The sequence below is a fragment of the Parasteatoda tepidariorum genome, chromosome 3 (genome assembly GCF_982258835.1).
Source record: "Parasteatoda tepidariorum strain Cologne lab strain chromosome 3, Ptep-v5.0, whole genome shotgun sequence".
Classification (NCBI taxonomy): Eukaryota; Metazoa; Arthropoda; class Arachnida; order Araneae; family Theridiidae; genus Parasteatoda; species Parasteatoda tepidariorum.
Window position 1 is genome coordinate 40603350 of NC_141757.1, and position 25693 is coordinate 40629042.

The 25693-nt window shown below is 28.1% G+C and overlaps 1 protein-coding gene across 1 annotated transcript; it reads left to right on the forward strand.

Moving 5' to 3' along the window:
• The first annotated feature begins 407 nt into the window (after positions 1 to 407).
• Positions 408 to 24809, forward strand: LOC107442670 (polyadenylate-binding protein 4-like). The gene is made up of 10 exons (XM_016056294.4): positions 408 to 877; positions 4412 to 4605; positions 7952 to 8070; positions 9250 to 9409; positions 10871 to 10945; positions 18623 to 18856; positions 20031 to 20237; positions 20532 to 20685; positions 21645 to 22198; positions 24423 to 24809. The coding sequence occupies exons 1-10, from the start codon at positions 685 to 687 to the stop codon at positions 24501 to 24503; spliced, it is 1971 nt and encodes a 656-aa protein (XP_015911780.2). The 5' UTR covers positions 408 to 684; the 3' UTR covers positions 24504 to 24809.
• The last annotated feature ends 884 nt before the right edge of the window (positions 24810 to 25693 follow it).

Below are 25693 nucleotides of genomic sequence, written 5' to 3' on the forward strand. Positions count from 1 at the left end.
TGAGATGACGTCATTGTTGAAATTTTATTGATTAATAGCCTATAATTATAGAATAAATCATAAAAAAGCAATTCACTTTATTATTATCGATTCAATCTTGTTCTATTTAATATTTTCATATGTTAGTTTATTAAATTGCAAAAGGGTTTCATTATTATTATTATTTATATTAGAAATGTATTGCGACCCAGCCCACTTTAGTTCTTGTTTCAAGCACGTGGTTTCGTTCTGTTTTCGGAAGTTTTTATACTTATGACATTTCTAAATAAATAAATTCTTATACGGCATGAAATCTTTTGATAAAAATCAAGAAACTCATTTCTTACTATTGTTTGGTTTACACACATTAAAAACAAAAAAAATGAATCGAACTATTTAACTTCTTTTTGCGGATGACTACATTTATTGAAATAAACAGAGAGTAAACTGTCATCGGTTAATTTTATTTCACGGAATTTCTGTTTCTGTGTTCGCGTGGGAACTAAATAAGCTTTTGTAGACTATAAACTATAAATATATGCTCCTAGAGCAACCAAAAAAAATTTAAAACTATAAAAAAAGAACAAAAAAAATCGCAAAATAACTAAATGATTAAAAAAATACTTTACTTTTGAAGTTCGAAGTGAAATCTTCTGGAATACCTAAGCAATAGGCCTAGTGAAAAGGAATTCATAATTCAAAAAAATGAATCCTAATGGTCCAAATTATCCCGTTGCATCTTTGTATGTTGGCGATCTTCATAATGATGTTACGGAGGCAATGCTATTTGAAAAATTTTCAACTGCTGGCCCTGTTCTATCCATCAGAGTCTGTAGAGACTTGATCACTCGTCGTTCATTGGGATATGCATATGTTAACTTCCAACAGCCTGTTGATGGTATGTTATTATGTTAAAACTTTTTCAATAGAGCTGTATTTTATTAATTATTATAAGAAGTCATGCCATACAGTTATATAATAACTCTAACCTATAAATGCTAACAGTTAGCTAATAAAAACTTATTCACAGTTATTTTTCTCAAGTAATTAAAGGGATTGCTACATCTGCTCATAACTTTTGATTATTAAATTAATAAATTTGTTTTCAACTGATTTTGACGATCACTACTTATAAACAGTTCAAACGCATGTATATAGACCTGATTTAAAGCATTATGTTATGTTATGTAAAAAAATACCAGATTATTTCACTTTTAAATTTGAAGGAAAAACACCTTAAGGCTTGGTGTATCCAACAATTTTATTTTTTTTAAGTATTTGGTACCTGCTAAAAAATTAATTATAGAAATATTTTTTGTTTTATAGAAATTGACCTGGGTTAATTCCTGATCAAAAAATGTAAATATCTAAAAATTTGTGAAAAAACTAGTCAAGATAGAATTTTAATATTTACTGGAAGTTTGAGGCTATATAAGATGAATCCTACGTCACCTTCTTTTGTTTGAAAATCTAATTAGAATTTAAAAGATTTTAAATTTTTAGTGATTAGGAATTACCCCTGGTCTTGATCATTTCTGAGGTAATTCCTAATCACTTCTGGGGTAATTGCTGATCACCAGTTTTTATTGTAAAGGGGCTGTTTAAAAATAATTATGAAATGGTAATTAACAAATAAGACATCAAGATCAAACAAATAAACCAAAAGGATATGTTTAAGCAGCTAATAAAACGATTTATTTAAAAGCAAGAAGAAAGATTAACACTTTAAATTTTCCAAAAATCTTTGCATCATGCTATACATTTTAGGCAGTCAACCAACTCATTCTCATGTTCTGCTGAAATATAAGAGAGTTCCCACATGTTTTACTTTTACTGGATTTTTTTACTTCATTAAGGGAAAGTGTAAAGTTAAGTAAGGTATGTCAACAGCTCTGGCAGCAGCTTTCACACTGAAATTTTTATTTTCAATCATTAAAAGAAATTCACTAATTTTGCTTTCTAGAAGCTTAGTATCCTTTTTAGGCTTATAATTTCTCACCATATTTATACTAGGCTAATTTATAAATTTAAAAATTATTCTAACAATTATACTAGGCTAATTTATAAACTTAAAAGTTATTCTAACAATGTACACACATAAAATTAAGATAGAAGCAAGGTAAGACAAACCAGAAATGGTGCAAATCAGAATACAGTCTTGTATACAGTTGAAAACAAATTTTGTGATGACAGTTAAAATATATTTTATAGTTGTTCCACTTAATAAATATGAACTGTTATTTAAGAAAAGACAATTAGCTATTTATTAGCTATTTTATATGCTATTTATAAGAAGAAATGACTATGATCAGGAATTATCTCAGTGATCAATAATTACCCCATCTGTAGGGGGCAACATTTGATTTAGTTTCCTATAATCAATTATAATGTTTGCAGTGGATGTGAAACAATTAAACAAATGCTTACACTACTTTTATATCGAAGAAAAAGAAAGTAACTCAAAATATTTATTATTAAAAGAAGGAGGGGGATCTTTGCAGAAATGTGCACATTTTGAAACCCATCTTTAAAATGGAAAATACAAAAAAGCAGTTTAAAAGATACTTATTTTGTTAGATTAAACAAAAAACTATTATTAAGTAAATGTAGTTATACTTTAGTAAAGTGTACAAGCATTCTTGTCCATGTCTCAAATTTAAAAAAATAAAAAATTTAAAATAAAAATTATTCTAACAATTATACTAGGCTAATTTATAAACTTAAAAGTTATTCTAACATACACACATAAAATTAAGATAGAAGCAAGGTAAGACAAACCAGAAATGGTGCAAATCAGAATACAGTCTTGTATACAGTTGAAAACAAATTTTGTGATGACAGTTAAAATATATTTTATAGTTGTTCCACTTAATAAATATGAACTGTTATTTAAGAAAAGACAATTAGCTATTTATTAGCTATTTTATATGCTATTTATAAGAAGAAATGACTATGATCAGGAATTATCTCAGTGATCAATAATTACCCCATCTGTAGGGGGCAACATTTGATTTAGTTTCCTATAATCAATTATAATGTTTGCAGTGGATGTGAAACAATTAAACAAATGCTTACACTACTTTTATATCAAAGAAAAAGAAAGTAACTCAAAATATTTATTATTAAAAGAAGGAGGGGGATCTTTGCAGAAATGTGCACATTTTGAAACCCATCTTTGAAATGGAAAATACAGAAAGCAGTTTAAAAGATACTTATTTTGTTAGATTAAAGAAAAAACTATTATTAAGTAAATGTAGTTATACTTTAGTAAAGTGTACAAGCATTCTTGTCCATGTCTCAAATTTAAAAAAATAAAAAATTTAAAATAAAACTTAGGCGATCATTATTTACCCCAAAAACAGAGTGATCGTGAATTACCCTAGATTTCAATTGATATTTTTGGCATTAATTTTTGAGGTAAGAAAAACCTTAATCCTTCCAGTAAAAATTTTTTTCAATATCCATCCACACAAGTATATTGGAGGTATATTCACTCAAATCTTTTATTTTTTTTTTGTTTAATTTAGACTGACTTAAAAATGTTGGGTTAATATTTACATTTTCATCTTTGCTTGCTAAATTATAAAAATATTATCATAGTTGGAGATGTTCATAAGAAATGTAGTTACTATAGTCATGAATGCACAAGCTAGCACTGAAGACAATTCCTAACCTCAATAGTTTCACACATGATTTTTTTTATTTCAAAATTGTTTTGGTTTTCCAGAGTTTGAAGTGTTTAATTGAGAACTTATCAGGACATTAGGAGCAAAAAACATATATATTTTTTATAAAAAGCTAATTTCATTTTCAGACATAACTGCAATATAGAATATTATTCATTCTGTACTTAAATTTAGATAATTATTTTGCACTTTCAGAAAGAATTTTGATCTGTCATTTTCTGAAAATAGCTTTGTTTTGAAAAACAATCACATTTGTTATGTAATTTTATTGAATTATCTCTTAATTAAATGAGATTTGTTTAATAAATAGAACTAACAATGCCTACTTTATGAGGTTGTTAAACTGAATTTCTATGTGTATAATTTTTTAAAACAATAAATTTTAAAGCTGGTATTATTCAAGCATATACAACAAGCTGAAGTTTCTGTCTTTCAAAATTGTTATTGATATTTTAAAAGGTTGCAATCAAACATGGAATATATGTATTTTTTAAAATTTGCATGGAATATATATGTATTTTTTCAATTTCAAAACTTATAAGATTTTTAAAAATATTTTAACAAAGTTTTAAAATTTTTCACAAATTGTGAGAAGAGAAATTTTATAAAGACAATACAGGTACATTCTAACTTTTATAACTAACTGTTATGTGTGCTTTAAATACCTACACTTAAAGATATGAATAATTAAAATTTTCAGTATGCTTGTTTTATGCTCTTGCTATTAACTTTATTTTAAATTATAGCCGAAAGAGCCTTGGATACTATGAACTTTGATATGGTGAAAGGTAGACCCATAAGAATTATGTGGTCTCAAAGAGATCCCTCATTGAGAAAATCTGGCGTCGGAAATGTGTTTATTAAAAATTTGGATAAAAGCATTGACAACAAGGCTATGTATGATACATTTTCTGCGTTTGGGAACATTTTATCATGCAAAGTAAGTTTGAGGTTTTGTATGCATTTTTTCCCTATACACATTTTAGTGTTAAAATAATATAAAACATTGTGTAAAAGAAACTTTCAAGAAAAATACATGTTAGTAAAACTATGTCTGATGTAAAAAATATTTTTTAAAATGATACTTTAAAAGCATAATAGATATAGAAGATTATATAATAACTAAGTAGAAAACATAATTAAATATTGTAAACCTAATGATTGATTTACCATTTCTTGTATTTTGCTTTTGTTGAACAATTCTTCAAAGTGAGTGAAATATTATTGAAATTTTGTGTAAATATTTTGTATTAAATCAATTTTTATGATTATTATAATGGGAGATCACAAGTTTTCTATAGTCATATTAATATATCATCAAAATATATTTTATTGATACATTATTTTTCCTTTTTTAATAAATTTTGTTGATAAAATGTAAAATTTTGCTACAAAATGCAAATTTGTAGAAACTTTTTGAGCTAACTTATGATAGTTTTTCAAAACTGCAGTTGTTTGTCTTGAAATCATAAATTTCTCGCAAGCTTTGGATTTCCAAATTTTCTGTTATGACTGATGTATTTATTAGACTAATAAGTGTTAAGTTAAAAAATTTTAATCTAGTCGAGATTAGATTAACGGTTCTTGTTCCACTTATGCCTCCACAATTCATCATCATTTTTATTTTATTAAATTATAAAATGTGTGTTTAAATTTATTCTTAAACAAATGATATATTTTACATACATAGTAAAAATTTGTGTGATTTATATTTGCAGAAAAAGTACTTCTGTGTTATAGGGATTCTTGATAAGGCTTGGCAGTGAATTTGGCAAAGTTGGACCTCTTCTATAAGTGACGGCAGACCCCTTCTCACACATACTGTTTTTGTAGGCTATTTTGTTACTCGGAATTGTTATTCATAATTTTTTAATTTATATTATTTGTTTGGATCACAACATAATTGAATTGAAGTTACATGAATATTTCTTTAATTTATATATATATTTTATTATTTTTTTAATTTATTATGATCTGTTTTAATAAATATAAACATAACTAATTAATAACGTGACATGAAATTTATGATTTACATTATTACATTTATTTATGTATATAAACATTGACAAGTTATGAACATCATATTTTGGACAAATTATGAGTTCATACATTTATTATTTAAATTGTCTTTGAACATGAACTTATGAACTAAATTGTATTTTTGATTAAACTTTTGGGGACCCTGAGACACAGAAGTGCTGCAAAAAAATGTTTACATTTCACAAGAATAAATTTGAACATTGTTTGAAAGGATACTATATAACAGGGTGCATAGTGTTTGTAAAAAGTGCTTAAAGGTGCTTATTTTCGATTTTCGTTTATTAAAAGACCTTAAAGGTGCTTTTTTCATTAGGTGTTTTTAAAAAGTGCTTAACTTTTCCCTTTTTCAAAATGAGATTTTTCCTTTACTATGTTGATTTTCGCTTCGAATTATGGGAAAAGACACAGCTCTCATTGTTCTATTCAACATTTTTACAATTCATTCAACTCCAATCTATTTTGGTGTATTGTCAGTCCGTATTGTATGAAAACTCCATTCGTTGTACATGATTCAAAATTTCATAATTTTTGACTATTGTCAAAAACAATGCCAAATTTTTTTTTGACATGACGGTTAAAACCGTCAATTGTCAAAAACTTTCCAGGCCTGCCTAGTTATGATATTTTTTTAAAGTGCTTAAAAATATTTTTTGAGTGCTTAAAAGGTGCTTATTTTTTGTTGAATAATTTGGTTTTAATTAATTATACTTGCTAGAGTATATCTTTCCAGAGTGGAATATTAAAAATGTATTTTTATTTTTAAATATTAACAATATTTAATCTCCTCATATTAATACCCATTGATAAATGATATGCAATTTATAACAAATATTTTATTTAAGTAGAGTATTGTTTTTTTGGACACTGATTATACGAGTTATCTAAGTTACTGGATTGATAAAGGACCGTGCCTTTTTTTCTTCAGTTTTCTTTGAAAACATTTTCTTCATGAAAGTTCATTATTATTTTCAGATTTCCTGAAGAGGATAAACAAAGTGCTTATTTTGTCCGGTAGTGTCCTTTGAAAAAATGTCCCCTCTATTCACACTTTACTCTGTCCAGTTTGAGTGAGAATAGAATGTTGTACTATATAGTGTCCTGTAATGATTTCTATGTGTATTTCTATATATACTTTCTATGTATAACTTAGCACCAATTTTATAGAAAATAAAATTAAAAAAAGTTATAAAATTAACTTTTAAATGCTATTTGTAATACTCTAAACTAAGCAACACTACAATTTCCAGTCCTCAGGCATAAAGTGTAAAAGCTTTCTAAAAGTTTTGCCACAGCCATTTTGAAAGTTGTTCAGTTATTTATTATTATATATTTTTTATTAACTTTATCAGCCCTAGTGTCTACTGGTGTTGATATTCAGCTTTCTGCTATAATACGCTTTTTAGTGAGCAACCAGTTTCTTATTTTGTTAATTTAATCTTGCTATTAAAATAGAAAGACTTATACTCCTAAAAGCTTGTTTAATTTATTTTATATAGATATGAAAAATGAATCAACTTTTTGTTTTAGCTATTTTATTGTGATTACAGTTACATTATAATTTAATAATATTTTACATTATTATTCAATAGTGCAGTTTGATATGAATTTTTTAAAAAAATAATTTGGTTTGATTTTTGGCAAAATTATGTGCTAATTTTGTCTTTTTTTCTTCTTTCCATAACCTAAATGGAAAATTATGCATGAGTCGTAACTTTTTCATCTATGATTTTTGGCAGATTTGATTGCTATAGATTTGATTGCTATATACAGTGGATTGAGGTTATGAATACTCATTCCATATAAATTTAAGATTTACTAAATATGGGCAGGAAATTTTACCATAGCTCTTTTATGATTGTGAATTCTAAATAATTTTATTAAGAAGGTTGTGGATTATTGTACTAAACCTTTTTTTGCAAAGTCACTTGCATTTATGGGCCAAACTGTGTTAATTGTTACTATGTAGTAATCCGTAATTTCCTCCCCTCCATATTGGTTTTCAATGGTTATGTATGAACTGGAAATATTACACCACTGATGTTTCTTGTAAGTAGAAAACTCTATTATATATGAATTTTTTTTTCTTGAAGTCTCATTCTTTATCGGTATGCTTTCTAAAATATTGAATCTTTTTTAAGTTTTTCCTCAATTTAATAACTTATGTGGTGCAAAGCTAAAGTATAATATTCTAAGGTCTTATCAGTTTATTATTTTTATAGTTCTTTAAATATCTATTTTAAATGTAGGTTGCTACAGATGATGAAAGTAATTCTAAAGGATATGGTTTTGTCCATTTTGAAACAGAAGAAGCTGCAAATAATGCCATAATGAAAGTGAATGGTATGCTTTTGAATGGACGAAAAGTGTGAGTAATTATGTAGTTTTATGTAAATGTGATCTTTAAAAAAGTAATAGCGAAATTCATTTTAAGTATTAAAATTACGTTATTGCTCACAATAAAATAACATTTGTCAGAACTTTTTCACCTCACATTTAAATAACACGGAAAAACATTTGTCTAAAGTTTTGGCTTTTTTTCTTCCAAATGGTATTGCCTGTTTCATAGCGAAAGTCTTTATTAAGCTTTGAAAGATTGAGAAGTATAGAGTCTTAAGCAACAGTTTGGATTGCAGACATTTTAAAAAGCGAAATTGTAAAGGTTTGTTCTGTTTAGGATATGTCAATATCTGAATTTTTCTAAATACAATGAAAAGAACAAAAAGATCTGATCAGGAAACTAAAAAATATTGGATATATATTTGGATTCTTATTTTAAGTTTTAACAATTAAAAGTTTGTCTTTCAGTATATTTTGTAAAAATGTTAGATTAGTTGTATGGTCTCCCAAAATGAAATGACTCCTTTCAGTCCAATAAGCTTCCAAACCAGATTTTAGTGTCAGATTTAGAACCAGATTTAGTGTGAAACCAGACCAAGTGTCATAAGGCAAATCAATATTCTGTTTCTTTTTCTTTAGAATTTTAATGTGGATAATGCTATAGATTTGTTTTGATATATGCTTATTTTTATTGAAACTGCTGAAATCTGGGCTCCAGAATATATTTGATTATAAAGATTAAAAATAATGCAGAATACGTATCTCCATTGAAGTTTGACTTAAATGAAACTTGAAACCTTTAAGTTGTAGCTTTAAAAAATCATAAAAATCAAAAAAGAAAATGGAAATGTCTTGCCATTTCATTTAAAATAAAGTTGTGTTTATTGTTATATCCTCAGCTAATAAATACAGGAGGATGATAGTTTTAGAATCATTAATTTTTTATAAAATATTGAACTAGAGAAGTTTTATGTTGTTGTTTGAAATTGTGTTTATTGAGATGTTTCACTGTTTTTGTAAGTTTTTCTCATTCTGAATGTGCCAAGTAGCATTAATGTCATTAATAGTAACCATATTTATTTCTTTAATTTGATTTTCTTTTCATATTGATGAATTTCTTGTTTTAATATTATTGGATAAATGTTTAAGCATTTTAAAGAAGTACTTAAGTATTTTTTGTATTAAAATAATAATGGATTTGTTATAGATTTGTTGGTAAATTTGTTCCACGCAAAGAACGTGAGAAGCAGTTAGGAGAAAAAGCACGCCGTTTTATGAATGTTTACATTAAAAATTTTGGTGATGATTTAGATGATGAAAAATTACGGGAACTCTTTGAAAAATATGGAAAGATCACTAGTGCCAAGGTTAGTGTTAACTTTTTAAAAAAGTAAGCATTTATTTAAATTTGTTTTCTTAATTACTTTATTATATTTATTTAACTTAATTAACTGTAGTTTTCAAAACTTACTTTATGGCAGGTTTGTTGATTAAATCAGCTTGATTTTAATCACGATTTAAATCAAATGATTTTAAAAAAAAATCATTGATTTAAATCAACAGATTTTTTTTTTAAATATATATATGGATTTTAAAAGTTAAAAAACAGTGTTTCAATTATTGATTCTTTTATTATTTTCTTTTCTTAGTTTTAAAATTTATTTAAAATAAACTGCTGCATTAATTAATTTTAGTTAACGAAATTACTTTCTTTCTTGATGTGTGTTAAATTCCAAAACATTTGAAATTACATTTTTAAAGATCTATTGATTCTTGAGATTGAAAGTACAGATTAAATAAACATTTAATGCTGTCTTAATATAGACTTGCACAGCTGTAGAAAGTAATTAATAAACATGAATTTTTTTCAAATAAAAAATGAAAGTAATGTTAATTAAAATTCTAAAGCATGGAATTAAAATCTACATTATATTTTATTGATGTAGGATTAAAAATGAATATTTTATATCTATAAAAATATATAGATAATAGATATAATAAAAATATATAGATTAAATATTTATTTATTTTTTGATGAATGACTACATTTATAAACACAATCTGTTTCATTTATTTTGTCATTTTAAAAATCAAGCGGAAAAAAAAGAAATCACAATTTTAAATTAAAATTATGGTTTGCTAATTGAAACTTTGCTTTAATAGTTAAAGTACAGGGGTCTGTCCAAGCCATATTTACTACCGTTTAGCGATACCTTCACAAATTCAACTTTAGGAAAAACTGTTGAATAATTTCACAAAATACTTTTTCTTAAAATTTTATTTTTGTATCTCGTAAGAAACGATAAACCCATATTTTTACGATATTTTTGTGTTGATTTTTTAATATAATTTTTTATTTTCACAAATTATGTCTAAATTTTCACAAAATAGGTGCCTCTCAGAAAAACCTAAACAGACCCCTGAAGTACTCTTTAAATTCTTTATTTCGTCTAGTCTTTAAATTTCAATCATGCATTTGTTCCAAAATGTTTGCCATGCATTCTATGTATTATAGCGAAAAATTATTTTAGTAAGTTAGAGCTCCTAAAATATTGTTATAATATAGCTTTAAAGTTAATTTAATTTTGACTAAACATTTGTAAAGTATTTTTAATCATAAATTAAATTTCTTACCGTGTATTTGAATAAAAATCAAAAAAATCTGATTTAAATAAAAAAAATCGGATTTTTTAAATTTTTAAAAAAAAAATCACGAAACCTGCTTTATGGGTAGCTTTGTTCATTTAATTATAGCGTCATGAGATAAATGTTGTGATTAAAAGATTTGATAATAGATTAATATTTCTGTTTTTAATCCTTTTTTGTAGGTCATGGTGGATGATTTGAGTAAACCAAAAGGTTTTGGTTTTGTAAGTTTTGAAGATCCTGAAAATGCTGAAAAGGTTTGTTTTCCATATTTTTCAATTATTTCTGTGATTGATTTGTCGTAGAGATAAAAAAAAACTATCTATGTACAGGGTCTCCTCTGGGGACTTAAATGCCGCTACTTGCTATAAAAATCCAAGTGGAGGCATCTAAGGCTAATACTATAACGCTGTCAAAATATTAGTATTAGTATGTTAGTATAAAAATATTAGTATAAAAGCAGTCAAAAGGGAACTATTTTCAGAAAAATAATGGGTTTTTTTTGAAAAAAATGACTATTTAAAAAAATCTTATTGACAAACAAGTGGATTGTATGAAAACTTATGAGAACAGAAAAGGATGTAGATTTACAAATCGAGTGCTTCAAAAGTGAGTTCCGAAATTCAAAATCATGTGTATTAATCATTTGTAAAGCTGCCAACTATTCAGATTAAATTGTATTTCTTCCGATTTTTTAGCTTTGTTCCACAAATACTTAGGTCAAAATGTTCAGATTTTTCAGTATTCTAGCAACTTTTCCCTCCATATGATGATTTTCTTTAAACTAGAAGCAGATTTCTTGAAACTAAGAGAAACTGAAAGTAGATTGATACTATAGTCCGTTCAACGAGAACTGAGAGTGGAAGTAAACAAAAGGGTTGCTGTTTGATCGCCAATGTTTGCCACTTTAACGGTTTCTTCGCTGAATGGGCGATTTCATTTGAATCGACAGAGCTTTCGCTTTTATAGAAAAACGAAAACGATGTTTGGTTTTTGATACCTTAAAATTAGATAAGAAAGTGTACAATTAAAATATTTTCATGAAAATACGTTTCTAAGTGTTTCAGTAAACACATAATTTTATTTTAAGAATAGTTTTAATATATATTTATATTTCTTTAAGTTTTGATTAAATTAGTTTTAATATATTTTGCATAAATATCTATGAAAAACATAACTTTTATAATTCCATCGTAAAAGTCGTATAGAATTGAAAGTTATGTTAAAAAATGTTACAAAAATACTCTTTTATTTTCATAATTACAATTTTTTAAAAAAATTATTAGAAGTTAAATAATATTTAAAATAGTTTTATGTTTCACCGATTGATTTAAAAATATATTAGAAGGAACTGCATTTATTTGTATTTTTAAATTGTTAATTATCTTTATTTTTCTAAGGGAAGTATTACGAAAATGATTACACTAAAAGAAACTTGGAACTTTTTTATATGTCTCACAAAATCTTTTGTTAAGAAAAATATACCCACTTAACCTATAAAAAAAAGCAGTTTGTAAACCTCGAATTCAATAGGTTTTTGAAAAAATAGAATCAAGTGTCAAAATTATTTAATTTTACGTAACATTTGAATTTCTGTACTTAATTAACAACTGTACCGATAACGAAAATAATTATATTAAACTACTCAGAAAAGAACAAAATTTTAAGAATTACTGTATTAATGATCAATTAATCATGGATAATAACGAATAATTATATCATTAAAAAGTAAAAATGAAACTAGGTACTTATCTCAGGATTCACTCTCAGAACTTGTAGAATCCTCGTCGTTTGAATTGATATTTATTACTAGAGAATTAACAGTGTTTTCGATGGCTTCGTCCAAATCCCACATCTCTTTTTCGATTTTCTGAGTATGCTCTATGCAATTTTTCCACTTTTCAACTCCAATTTCATTTAAACTTCTCATGCACAATCCCTCTACTTCCGATAACTTGAAAGTTTTGTTTTCTTTGGCCACTGAACCTTTCATTTGGGCCCAAATCAGCTCAATTTGATTTAATTCAGCGTGATAGGGGGGAAGCCTTAAAATCATTATATTATTACGTCTAGCAAGTTCATCCACCGCGAATTTGTCATATCTGTGCTTATGAGCTTTCACTATATCCAGTAGTTCTGTTTTTAGCATACCTTCTTCATCACTAACAATGTTTTTAGATTTTAGCCAGTCTTTAATTACTTGCTTAGTCGCTGATGTGTTAGGAATTTTTTTTTCTTTACGAGAGTGATATGGTGCATTGTCCATCACAACGACAGAGTTCGGCTCTAGAAAGGGTAGAATTTTCTCGAACCATTCTTCGAAACACGCTGCATTCATATCCTTATGGTAATCCTTGTTTTTGTTCGATTTAAAAAGTAGAAGTCCTTCTTTTAAAAAGCCCGCGTCGCTACCAATGTGCGTAATAATAAGTCTCTCACCTTTGCCAGAAGGCGATTTTAATCCTGTAGAAAGACCAGATAAAAATGCCTGTTTTGACGAGATAATAGAAGTATCATTCCACACTTTGTCTTGCGTGTGTCCAGCATTCAACCATGTCTCATCCATGTAATAAATTTTTCTTCCTTCTTGTCTCATTTTGTTAATTGTTCTTAAATATCTTCGCTTCCACAAAATTATTTCTTCTTTTTCAATGAGTGAGCTGTTCCGTCCTCGTTTTTAATGTTTGAAGCCTAATTTTTTTAACAGGGAATAAACTGTCGTTCTTTTAAAGTTTGGTAAATCAGAATCATCGTTCACAGCTTTGAGAACTTTGTTTATTGTCGGAATTTCGTTACGGCGGAAAAAATCATGAACTTTTCTTCTTACAGCATTTTTGTCGAAATCGTCAATGTCATCCAAAAAAGTTTTACGAGGTTTAGTCCTCTTCGGGGAATGTAATATACCATCCTTTTTATATTCTTTGATAATTCTGAAAACAGAAGCTGTGCTAGCTCCCGCTGCAGATGCCGCATGGTCAGCCACATCAATGATTGGAACATCTGGTTTTGAATGCACTTCCATTTTATAAATGTTCAATATTATTTCTTTCTCAGCTTTACTTATGTAAGATTTCTTCTGTCGTTTTTTAGGAGGACTTAAATCCATCGCTTTATTTTCCATATTACTCATGAAACACTTGCAAAAAGACACCACGGCGAAACAAACAACCCTCTAAAAATAAGAGTTTTTGCTTGTCTGATAGGCGCTATTTGTCATTATTCCGGCGCCAAGTAGACAGCTGTATTGCGCCAAATAGCACGCCGCTTTGTTTACTTTCGCTATCAGTTCTCGTTGAACAGACTATAGAAGCAGGTTGAGACTTTAAAGTATTTTTTAATAATAGTCTTTCCATTCCTTTGTTTCCTTATGCACTCAAACCAGTATTTTTGTTTATTACATTCACCTTTCTGTGGTGTGATTTGTCAGATATCGATAGCATTTTCAATTTCATTTTGTTTCAATTATGATTTTGCCCCCCCCCATTGTGTATACCTTTTTGATTTATTTTGTGATAAGGATCCTAAAAAGATATTAAGAAGAGTCTTTGTAGAACCCTCTGTATATTAAATTTATTTCCTTAAAAATTTTTTTAAGCTTTTTATGCTACTTTTATTGTCAGATGATACTTATTAGGCAGGCTATTATTATTTATTACTGAGAATACTATTTAGATTACATATGGCCTTCTTCAGACTGGACTCCCTCAGGAAGCAGTCTTAAGCTGCATTCTTTTTAACATATATATCAACAACCTTGTCCAGAAGTTAAAATTTATCCCTGGTATCAAATGTCTACTCTATGCCGATGACCTCCTCATTTGGACTGAGACCCCAAAGAGAGGGTCTTCCTTCCTGACTGAAAAAGTACTAAACCAAGCCCTTATTCACCTCGAGGAATAGTGTCTAAAAAACAATATGAAAGTTAACGTTGAAAAAACTTGTTATGAAAGTTTCTCTCTTTCCCATAATAAATTAGATCTCTCATTAGTTTAGGGAGGTGAAAACATCCAAACAACAGACAGTTTTACTTACCTAGGTGTGATATTTCATCGTAAGCTCTCCTGGAGGCTTCATTCGGAAAACATAATTGACAAAGCTTCAAGTAGACTTTCCATCTTAAAGCGTCTGGCAGGCTGTAGATGGGGTTGCTCTAGATCAAGTCTCAACACAACCTATAAAACATTTGTTCTTGCGGTGATTACATACTGCTGTGAACCCTTAATTAGTGCTCCAAGTCAGGTTCGCAGATCTCTTTAGGTTTTTCATAATCAAGCACTTCGCTTGATCACTGGAGTTGTTAAATCCACCCCAATAGACGCTATGCTCCTTTGCACTGGACTTTGGCCGATGGAAAAAATAATTGAAGAAAAGGCCTTGATACTCTGGGAAAAATATTACGGACTCCTGGGTATCTTTCTCTTTGGAACCTAGAGAGCCCCAGGCAGCGCCACTTAAAGACTCAAGCGGGTTTTCTACAGGGGTGCTGAGCTTAGAAGACAAATACAACCTTTTTATTGAGCCTGAAATTCTTCCCACTCCTTGTAGCCCACTGGACTACCAGACTTTCAATGTGGTCACAGACCTTGCTCTCAGAGTCCTAAAATTAGACTTTGATAGTGATGTCCTTAAAGGTATCTCTTACGCAACTATGAATGAGCTATATCCTGAACCTGAATGGTTGAGAATCTTTACAGATGGCTCCCGAGTGGATCTGATCAGCGATTGAGTGCAGGAGCGGGAGTATTTTGTCACCTGTTCTCTGCCTACACTTCTGTTGGCTGCTATGCATCTGCCTACGACGGTGAAATCGAGGCTATTCTAATTGCCCTAAAACAACTACAGTGTTGTACTGAACAATTTTCTAGCGCCGTCATCTTATCTGACTCTAAAGCAGCACTTCTTCATATTAACTCTCCACTGATTCCCCAAGAAAGGAACAACTATTACCCAAGCATCTCGTTGCTCCATCTCTCTGCACTCATTTAAACTGCTGGTCCAAAACCAATTCCGGAACATGCTCTCAGAGAATTTCCGTAAAAGCAATATACACAAAACCTGGTTAAACCATATTTTAACTATCCCAAATCAGCCCAGGTTTAAGGCAGTCGCTCTCTTTAGACTTGTAACGGGCCATGACTGTCTGGCCAAACACCTTTATAAAATAAACATTTTTGACTGTCCTAAATGCAAGCTCTGTCGCCGTGGGGTGGACATGGATTTGCCCCATATTTCCGTCTGTCCTGCGCTCATCTCCACTACTGTGTGTGGACGCTGCTGAGAGGATAGGGCCCGTTTGGGCTAAGCATGTCACTATGCATTTTCTATTTATCTCTTTTTGCCTTGTATTTCTTGTTATTTTATCCTTTTTGTTCTTTTAAATTGGCCTGCTATTGGGGTAAAAAAACTATTTAGATTACTAAGGAGGCCCTGAATATACATATTTTACATAACTCTTCTTACATTTAACTCACTGATTTTTTTTGTATGGTTATTTTACTTTTATGGGGTTCGTGTAATGCCATGGAAATTCTGCTAATTTTTTATACAAATGGCAGAAATTTTCAAATTGCATATAGATTTTGTTCACTCTATTAGAACTTTGCAAAGAGAAGTAATGAACAGTAATGTTATTCCTCTGGTAGGAAGGTGTTGAAAGTTCAGAAATTTTTCATATGTTTGTTCAGCACTACAACTTGTTACAGGCCAATGTTGTCAAAGTAAGTTTTCTTCATTGAGATCCTTTTGCCATTATGGTCCTTCAATGCCATTCAAATTTTTTTGTGCTGTCCAGCTCTTTTCGTTTTCCTTACCATTTTTTAAAATATTGCCTTTAGTCTGTTACTTTGTGTGTTGCGTGTTAATATGTCTTAGCCACATCATTTGATGTATTTTGATCACTTTTAAGATATTTTTCTCTTTGACATTTATGTCAAATTCAATATTAAAACAAATTTTATCAAATACCATTTTCTTTAACCACACCAAATATTTTTCACTCGAAATTGAGGAGCAAAATCAATAATAACTACAATAAAATAAAAGGACTGAAGTCAATATTTGCAATATGGAAAGAGTTTCATCATGAAAATTTTTGCCTTTACATCTCTCTTGTATTTTGTAATTTATTTAAAGTGTCTATACTTATATATAATATTTTAAGATTCATACAGCTCAGGAAAAACCTGAAAATCTCAGGAAATTTAAAATTTGCTTAACAAATTAAGTAAATCTTGAGAAAAAGGAAAATTTTTGTTAAAAATTTGTAAAAAGTGAAAAAAACCTAAAAAAATTCTAACTTTTCTTTATTTTCAGAAGAAAAATAAAAAAAATCTCCTAAAAATGTAAGTTTTTTAGAAGCAACCAGATACTATCAGGGGTCTGTCTAGGTTTTTCTTAGAGGTACCTATTTTGTAAAAATTTAGACATAATTTGTGAAAAATTAAAAATTATATTAAAAAATCAACACAAAAATATGGATTTATCGTTTCTTAAGAGATACAAAAATAAAATTTTAAGAAAAAGTATTTTGTGAAACTACCATTTTTCGTAAAGTTGAATTTGTGAAACTACTGTTTTTCCTAAAATTGAATTTGTGAAGGTACCGCTAATAAACGGTAGTAAATTCGGCCTGGACAGACCCCTGACTATGTATTATTGCTTCTGGTGATAAATGTTTAAAAAAGTTAGTTATTCTGTAATAATGTATATGAACTTTTTTTTATGCTTTTAAGACTTTATTGATGTGTTTTGTGTTATTGATACGCTATGTAATTGTTAACTGTTGCTTTAGAAGGTCAGTGAAATCTTGGTGATTTTTTTTCTTCAGAAATTGCTTACAAACCTGGTTTTGGAACTATTTTAATTCAAGGATATAGTGTGTTAAGATATAAACTAGTAAAAATTAGTTTCTAGTTAATTTTAATAAATTTAATGCTATGCATGGTTTTAAAATACAGACATTATATAATAAATGGTGAGGTTTACAATTTCCTGAGAAATCTTTAGAATAACAATTAATGCTCTATAGATAAGAAAATATTTTTAATGTCTATTTAATTTATTTTGTCTACTTTGCATCAATATACTGATCATAATTTTATATATCTATTAAAAAAGGCAATTGTTTAGTATATCTTTAAAAAAGAAAAAGCCATAATATTTTTTATTAAAATAATAATTTACTTTTCGTGCGTCTAACTAAATTAATATTCAGCAGATTTTCATTATTCTGGATCTAAGAGAGTTTTTGTTTGTAATTATATTAGTTCATACTTTCATGCTTAAATATATTAATTTTATATAAAGTGCTCTTATATATTCTGTGAGAAATTAAGTATGAGAAAGTGGTTCAAACAGTTTGTAAAAAGAAAGTTAATTTCAAGATAATTTGAAAAATAATTAGCAAAATTTTAGTTTTAAATAAATAGGAAAAGAATTGTAAAGGAATCGACATCAAATATTTGTAGTTTCACATATGGTAGTTTACCAATGACATTTAATTTAGAGAAATAAATTTTGGACGTGGGAAGTGGGTGCACAAACGTTAGCGAACAGAATTAATTCTTTTTAGTACAGTATATATTACAAGTGAATAATTTCAACTTTCATAGAAAAAACTGTTTTATGTGAAGAAGCTACAAATGTAGGCAGAGCAATCAACAGGGCTGGTGAGGGGCAGTGAAGAGGAAACATAGTCTCCTGGTAACTAAATAAAAAGTGTTTTTGGATTGAAAAAAAGTTTGCATCTTCTAATTTTGTTAGTTTTTTAGTACAACACTTACTAGTTAGTTTTTTTATGCATCTTAGTTTTTTTTAGTATAAACTTATTTCAGATCAATTGTACAAGATTCAAACTATGTGTAGCTGTTTTATATAGTGTTAATCTTGAAGTTATATTTTTTGATATAAACTGAATTTTGATTATTTACATGCAGGCTGTTGAAGATTTAAATGGTAAAGAATTGAATGGCAAAACTCTCTATGTTGGAAGAGCTCAAAAGAAATCCGAAAGAGCTGCGGAATTAAAGCGAAGGTTTGAATTGATGAAAATGGAGCGAATTAGTCGATACCAAGGTGTTAATTTGTATGTGAAAAATTTGGATGATGCAATTGATGATGAACGTTTAAGAAAAGAGTTTGCACCTTTCGGAACAATTACGAGTGCTAAAGTGAGTTTTTGTATTCAATATATCAGTTTATTATTGAAGGTTTGAACTTAGTCAAAAATTTAAAATTGTGTGATAAAACAACTAAGGTTATTTTTAACATTTCAAAAACATTATTCTTAGACATGTAAGAATATGTATAGAGCTGCCAAATTAAGTAATTGCCTGGGGTCAGAAGCTAGACAATAAAAAATATATTAGTAGTTCTTAAATTAAAAAAATAAAAATTGTAAAAAATGAAAATTTATTGAAAATTATTTACCTATAACAAGTCATTAACATTATATCTAACTTATCTTCTTGACTGTGCTTCTCTCTATTAATGGCAGATGGTGGCACAATAAAAGGCATCTATAATTTCCTCTTGATTATATAAATGCATTGAGTTATGTTAATCTGAGATGTGCAGTTTATTTTGTACATTTTTACAAAATTCAGATAAATTATTTAAGTTTTCGATAATATGTCAAGAAGAAAAAAAATGTAATTGAAATGTGTGAATGAAGATGAGAGCTATGTTAACATTATTGCTGTGTGGGATAATGAAATATTTCTAAATAATCACCCGTAAAATTTCTATCAAGCTTCAAACTTGGGATGTTAAAAGAAGAAATGGGCACGTCCTGATATTTTGTTGTGGAAAAGCACATAGCTCCCATTAGGGTTTGTCTGTTTTTTTTAAGATAGATGGTGAATATTTCTTAATAAAAAGATCTCTGAAAGGCGAATGCAATAGTAGATTGAATAGTGATGCTGAATTACTAAATGTATTGTATGCCAGGGAAAAATGAAGAAAATTGTAAATAAAAATGAGATTTTTTTCTATAGTTGTATATCACCTCAGTTTTGTGGTAATTTTTGAATTGTATGGATTTTATGTTTTGAAGTAGCTTTATATAGTTAAGATAACGTTTTGATAAATTACAATAGAATATTCTGATATTCTTTTAAAAAATGAGTTGATACTAATTAAATTTCATCAAATATATTAAGCATTGCAAAAACTTTTTTACTCCTGGTTATTGAATTTTATTTTGTCTTAATATTAATATTTTACGATTATGAATGATAACATCATGTAATTATTGATGTAGATTTTAATATTGAGTTCACTTTTTTTATTAAAAGTTTATTTTATTTCAAAATTCAAATCTAAAGTACTTCAAAAATTTCACAGGTCATGACTGATGGAAATGGGCGTTCCAAGGGATTTGGCTTTGTATGCTTCAGCTCCCCAGAAGAAGCGACAAAAGCGGTAACAGAAATGAATGGAAGAATTGTGGTTTCAAAGCCCCTATATGTTGCCTTAGCTCAAAGAAAAGAAGATAGAAAAGCTCATCTTGCCTCTCAATATATGCAGCGAATGGCAGGGATGAGAATGCAGGTGAATATTAGTTGGTATTTTTTATAATCATTTTGTTGGTTTCTTAAGATCTAGCATATAATTTTAAATCTTAAGTAGATTTGCTTATTTTTTATTTTTTTTTTGGCTATTTCAGAAAACTCAAAGTATTTTGATAATATTTGTTTATGGGTGAATATGTCATTTCTGTCATGAAAATTTGCTGATAAATTCTGTTACGTTTGGGTTATAATAAATAATACACAGTTTTATATATAAACTCATTACTTGTGAAATAATGTCTTCATACATAGTATTATTTTTATTATATTTCAGTTGGGTCAGATGTTTAACCCAAGTGGTGCTGGATATTTTGTTCCAACAATGCCCCAAGCTCAGCGAGGCTTCTATCCTCAGATGGCTCAAATGCGTGCTACACCTCGTTGGCCTACAACACCACAAATGAGGCCTGGAGCTCAGCCTGCAGCAGGTACTTTTAATTTGAAGTTTATATCTTACTGTTATGATTATAAAATTCAAACTCTAATTATTATTTAATTTCTTTTATATTTCTGTGAATTTCCTAAGTTTTAGTAAGTTTGATATTTTAAACTATTTTCATAAAAAATATGTACAAAATGTATGTGATTTTAATATCACTAAAAAACAGTTTAACATTTAGTTTTTTTTTAAACATGCGTATTAAAAATTGGCAATCTGACATCATAAATGTGTGAGAAGAAGTGAAGTGCCGTAAATGAAATGTAGTTCTAATACAATTACGAATGCAGGATTTACAAGGAGTTATGAGGAACCAAGAATTATCTTCAACAAAATGTTTACATTCTGTCCACAGTCATAGCTTATTTGAAAAGATTTATGTGTGTTCCTCACTGTAAAAAAATAACCCCAGAAGAAATAGGTGTTCTTAAATATATAAAAAATTATATAAACTGTTTTTCTTTTTTAAAATTGCATATTTTACTTTATTCTCAGAAATTATTCATATTTTAACTTTTAATACAAAAATATGTTCTAAGCTGATGATGAATATTTTTACTTGTTGCAGAAAACTATGACTTTATTTAATCAGCACTTTATACAGCCAATTCATATCAGATTTGTGGTTATACAAATAAATTATTTATTAAATTGAGCATGTGTAATATGTTCTAATATATAGTAATCAGTATTAAATTTAATAGGTCATAATGCCTTCGGCATATGAGTTATCTTAATTAGAATGCACAAATATAATTCTTTAAACAATGATTCATAGATTTAGTATTATTGAACTTTATATATCTTACATTTTTATTCACATATTCATAATATTTTGAGTAGTTGTAAATTGAAACTTAACTTTTATTCTAAATATAAATTTTATTTATTGATTAAGCTTTAAAATACCTTTGAATTCAAATATATATTGTTTCTTATTTTTCACAGCTTTCCAAGCCATGCAAACTGCGGCACCATTTGCTAGAGCTGCTGCACGTCCTACTGCTGTTGCTGCTTCTCAAAATCCAGGTATGAGAGCTGGTATAACTGCTCGACCAATTACTGGTCAACAACCCAATGCTGCTGCAGCCGCAGCAGCAGCTGCTACTGGAACAAGAGTTGCTGCTATGGGTACTACTGGAGTCAGTGCTGCACGGCCTGCTGGTGTTCCCGCACCAAGTGTTAACCAAGGCCGTCCTGCTGCTTATAAGTATACATCTAACATGCGTAATCCTCCTCAACCTCAAACAGTTCAGCAAGCTGTTACACAACAAGCTGTTGCTCAGCAAGCTGTTCATATCCAAGGACAAGAACCTTTGACTGCTTCCATGTTAGCTGAAGCAACTGCTCAAGAGCAGAAGCAAATGTTGGGTGAGCGATTGTTTCCAGTTATTCACCGTTGGTACCCTGATTTGGCTGGCAAGATTACTGGCATGTTGCTGGAAATTGATAATTCAGAATTATTGCACATGTTGGAGCATCATGAATCTCTTAAGGCTAAGGTAAATTTATTTGTTATATTAACTGGTGTAGACAAGTTGTTTTAAATTATTTTTTTAATATTTATGAATATTCATTGGACTTCATGAAGCTAGATTAATTTGTGATTTGATTTTTTTTGTCTCATTTTACTTTTTACGAGTCTCATTTTGGACTCTATCATTATTTATCTTTTATCTGTCTAATAATTAATTTATAGTTTAAGCAAATTCAATTTAGTTAAGCTAAAGGGTTTGAAAAAAACTCAGATATTTTAGATGAAGATTGACCCATTTGGTTTAAAATGTGTGGGTTTAATTACAAAGCTGTATAGAAAAATGTACAGGAATTAAAATAGAATAAAAAATGTTCACATTTAATGTTTACTTCAAGAATTATTGACTATTAAACTTGTAGTAAAAAATTCCACACAGGCCACAGAAATGCTTCATTCATCAAAAAATTTAATTTATCTCTTAATGATTTGATTTAGAAACAATTGAAATAAAAAAAATTGGATTATCTCAGAATTGTTAAATCTCATTAGTGTAGGGACCCTATAATAATTTACTTCTGACACAAATGTTTAGCTTCAATACTCGTTGTATTTACATTTCAAAATTATCTAAGTTTTTTTAATCATTTCATTAAAGAAATATTGAACCAAGTAAAAAATGTTAATACATTTGGGGGGGGGGTCATTTAATAATTTACATTTGTAATTTGAATGCATTAAAGTTTTTTGAGTTTGCTTAATTCTCTATATATGTTTATAAATTTGGTATGATCTATAATACAGAGCAATTCAAAAAGATTATAGCAATTACAAATATCTATAACTATTAAATGAAAAAGGATTTATGGATAAAATTTGCACAGAAGGAACTTCAAAATTTCGCATACATGTGTCACAGATTTTCTATGTGAATTTCCTTAGTCACACGGACAACATCTAGGCGATAGTCCATTTCATGCCATACATTCTGAAGCATTTGTGCAGTCGCCAACGCAAGTGCTACTTTTCCCTTTGCACAAACATCTCGTTTCTTCAAACATCCGATGCAACCTGCGTTTGTTGCTCCCAGTTGGAGGTTCTTGATTGTAACGCTGACGAAATCTTCTCTTTCATCGAGATAACAGAATGACAATTATTAAGTTCTAACATGCTGAATGCTTACTGTACAGGGCTCGCCATTTCTACCAATAAACTTGCGCATGCGCAGGATTCCGCTTCACTGCACCTGCGCCTTACGTGAAGAAATTTTGAAGTTCCATCTATATTCTATGTTAATCTTATTGATAAATTATTTTTCATTAAATTGTTATAGCCGTTTGTAATCGCTATATTCATTTTGAACTACCCTGTATTAATATTGTTAATGCTATGTTGAATAGGCTTATATGAATAACTTTTATTTGTAATCTAAAAAATACACTTGATAACCTTTTTAAATAATAGTTAAATCAATCATAATTTTGATTTTTTTTAACGTTATTAAGTTAATTAATTATAATTTAAAAAATGGAATGAGCTACTCAATATTGAGCTATTAAAATTGTGTATAAATTATTTTTATGGTGACTAATATAATCAAGAAAATAGTTCTTTGTCAGAAATTAGTTATTTTACCCTGATTGTGCAAAAGTCTTCGAAAATTAATTTGCATTTTGTTTATATGTATATATATATATATGAAGAACTAAAATATGGCTACGCACCTTGATCTCAAATTGACTCAATGCTTAAAGTAACAAAAAAAAAAAAAATGAATAAATAAGATAAGTAAAAATATGTGAGTGAGAGATTAGATGTGGCCACACATAAATCCTAGCATTTGTTTTGAAATATTTAAAAATATAAAAGGCTCCAGCGAGATAAAAGCATTTGATTTTCATTAGAACTGTTATTTGATACACAATTATCGTTTTATACTATCAACAAGTAAAATTACTTCTCATTTATTAAATCCTATCGTTTCTCACATTCTATATTCTTATAGATATTTTTCAAGTAAATTTGATTATTTTTCAAATCCAAATGTCTTTATATTTGGTTACAATTAATATATTAACTAAATGTGCTTTTATAAGGTTATAGCAATTATAATTGCTATCAATTTAATAAACAAAATATTTTTTATTGACTTATAAAGGAAAAGAAATACTGAATGAGAAACAGGCACAAATGGTCGGTGAGTAGAGCTTTCTTGTGACATAAAAATTTTAATAATTTTTTTTGTTTTACAGGTTGAAGAAGCTGTTGCAGTACTTCAAGCTCATCATGCTAAAGAAACTTTGGGTGCTGGAGGCATGAAGAAAGATGCTTAATTGCCTTATTTTTACTATAAATATTAGTTGTTAAACAAAAAAATTAAAAAAAAGAATGAAAAAAAAGGGCAAAAATAAAAAAAAAATCCCACGTGAATACCATGAACTTATAAAATAAAAAAGGACAAAAAAAATTGAAAAATCCTAAAAAATGTGTGGAGGATTGATGAGTGGCATGTGATGCAGTTATTATTTTTATGTATTCTCTCGCTTTATTTACTTGATGTTTTTTCTTTGATATAGTTTATTATTTGTTTTTGGGATATGCATCCAAATTTAAATAAAGTATCTTAGTCTATTAAAGTATCTTAGTCTTTTGACTCAACTTATTAACTTATTGACTAAAACAATTATGTATGTATTATTGTTTTAGTCAATAGAACATTAAAAAATGCCCTATGCAAAGTTGGCTAATTTAAATATTTTGAAGAAAAAAATTAAATGCATAATTGTTGCTACATGAACGCACAATTTTTTTGAGTAGTTTAATATTTCTGTTTTATTAAATAAAAAGTCAGTATGTTTCCTAATACATCTTATTAACTGAACAACACAGTTTTTTAATTTAACATATTTCACTAAAAAAAGCTATTAGGTGGTTCAGCACATACGGGTTAATGATTTGTTAAATTGGACTTTCTATGCAGAAATTAAATATTTATAAAAGCTTAAAAAGTAGTTTTTAAAAGTTTACTCCTGGTATTGGTGTTAATGTATATTTTTAAAAACAATTTTATATTACTAAAATTAGAATTTTGGATTACTTATTTGTTACTAACTAATGATTTTATTAGATACTTTTGTAATTTTTGTTAAATTATTATTCTGTGAACTGGCTTAATAATTTTAGTAAACTCTGAAATGAAGTTTTAATAATAATAAGAAATAAAAAAAACTGATCTTTTGCATTGTTTGGATGAAAGAAGCAAAATTTCTGTCTACCTTAATTTTTATGAATTGCAAAAAGTGTATGGCTGAGAATGTGGATGATATTAAGCATTTTAGTTATTTTAAGCAATCTCAGCACAATGCACAAAATACATTTATTTCAGTGTTCTAAATATATAAAATAAAGCAGAAAAAAGATGATTTTTTAACAATTCTTTTCTCTATTCTTTCATGTCTCCATCGCTATGTCATGCATTATTTTTAAAATTTCATTGTTGAAAGGAATTAAAAAAATGCAATTA

Coding starts and splice junctions, on each gene's coding strand:
- LOC107442670 (XM_016056294.4), top strand. CDS start 685: ATGAATCCTAATGGTCCAAATTATCCCGTTGCATCTTTGTATGTTGGC. Junction 20,238..20,531: donor TGGCAGGGATGAGAATGCAG/GTGAATATTAGT, acceptor ATTATATTTCAG/TTGGGTCAGATGTTTAACCC. Junction 22,199..24,422: donor ATGAATCTCTTAAGGCTAAG/GTAAATTTATTT, acceptor TTTGTTTTACAG/GTTGAAGAAGCTGTTGCAGT.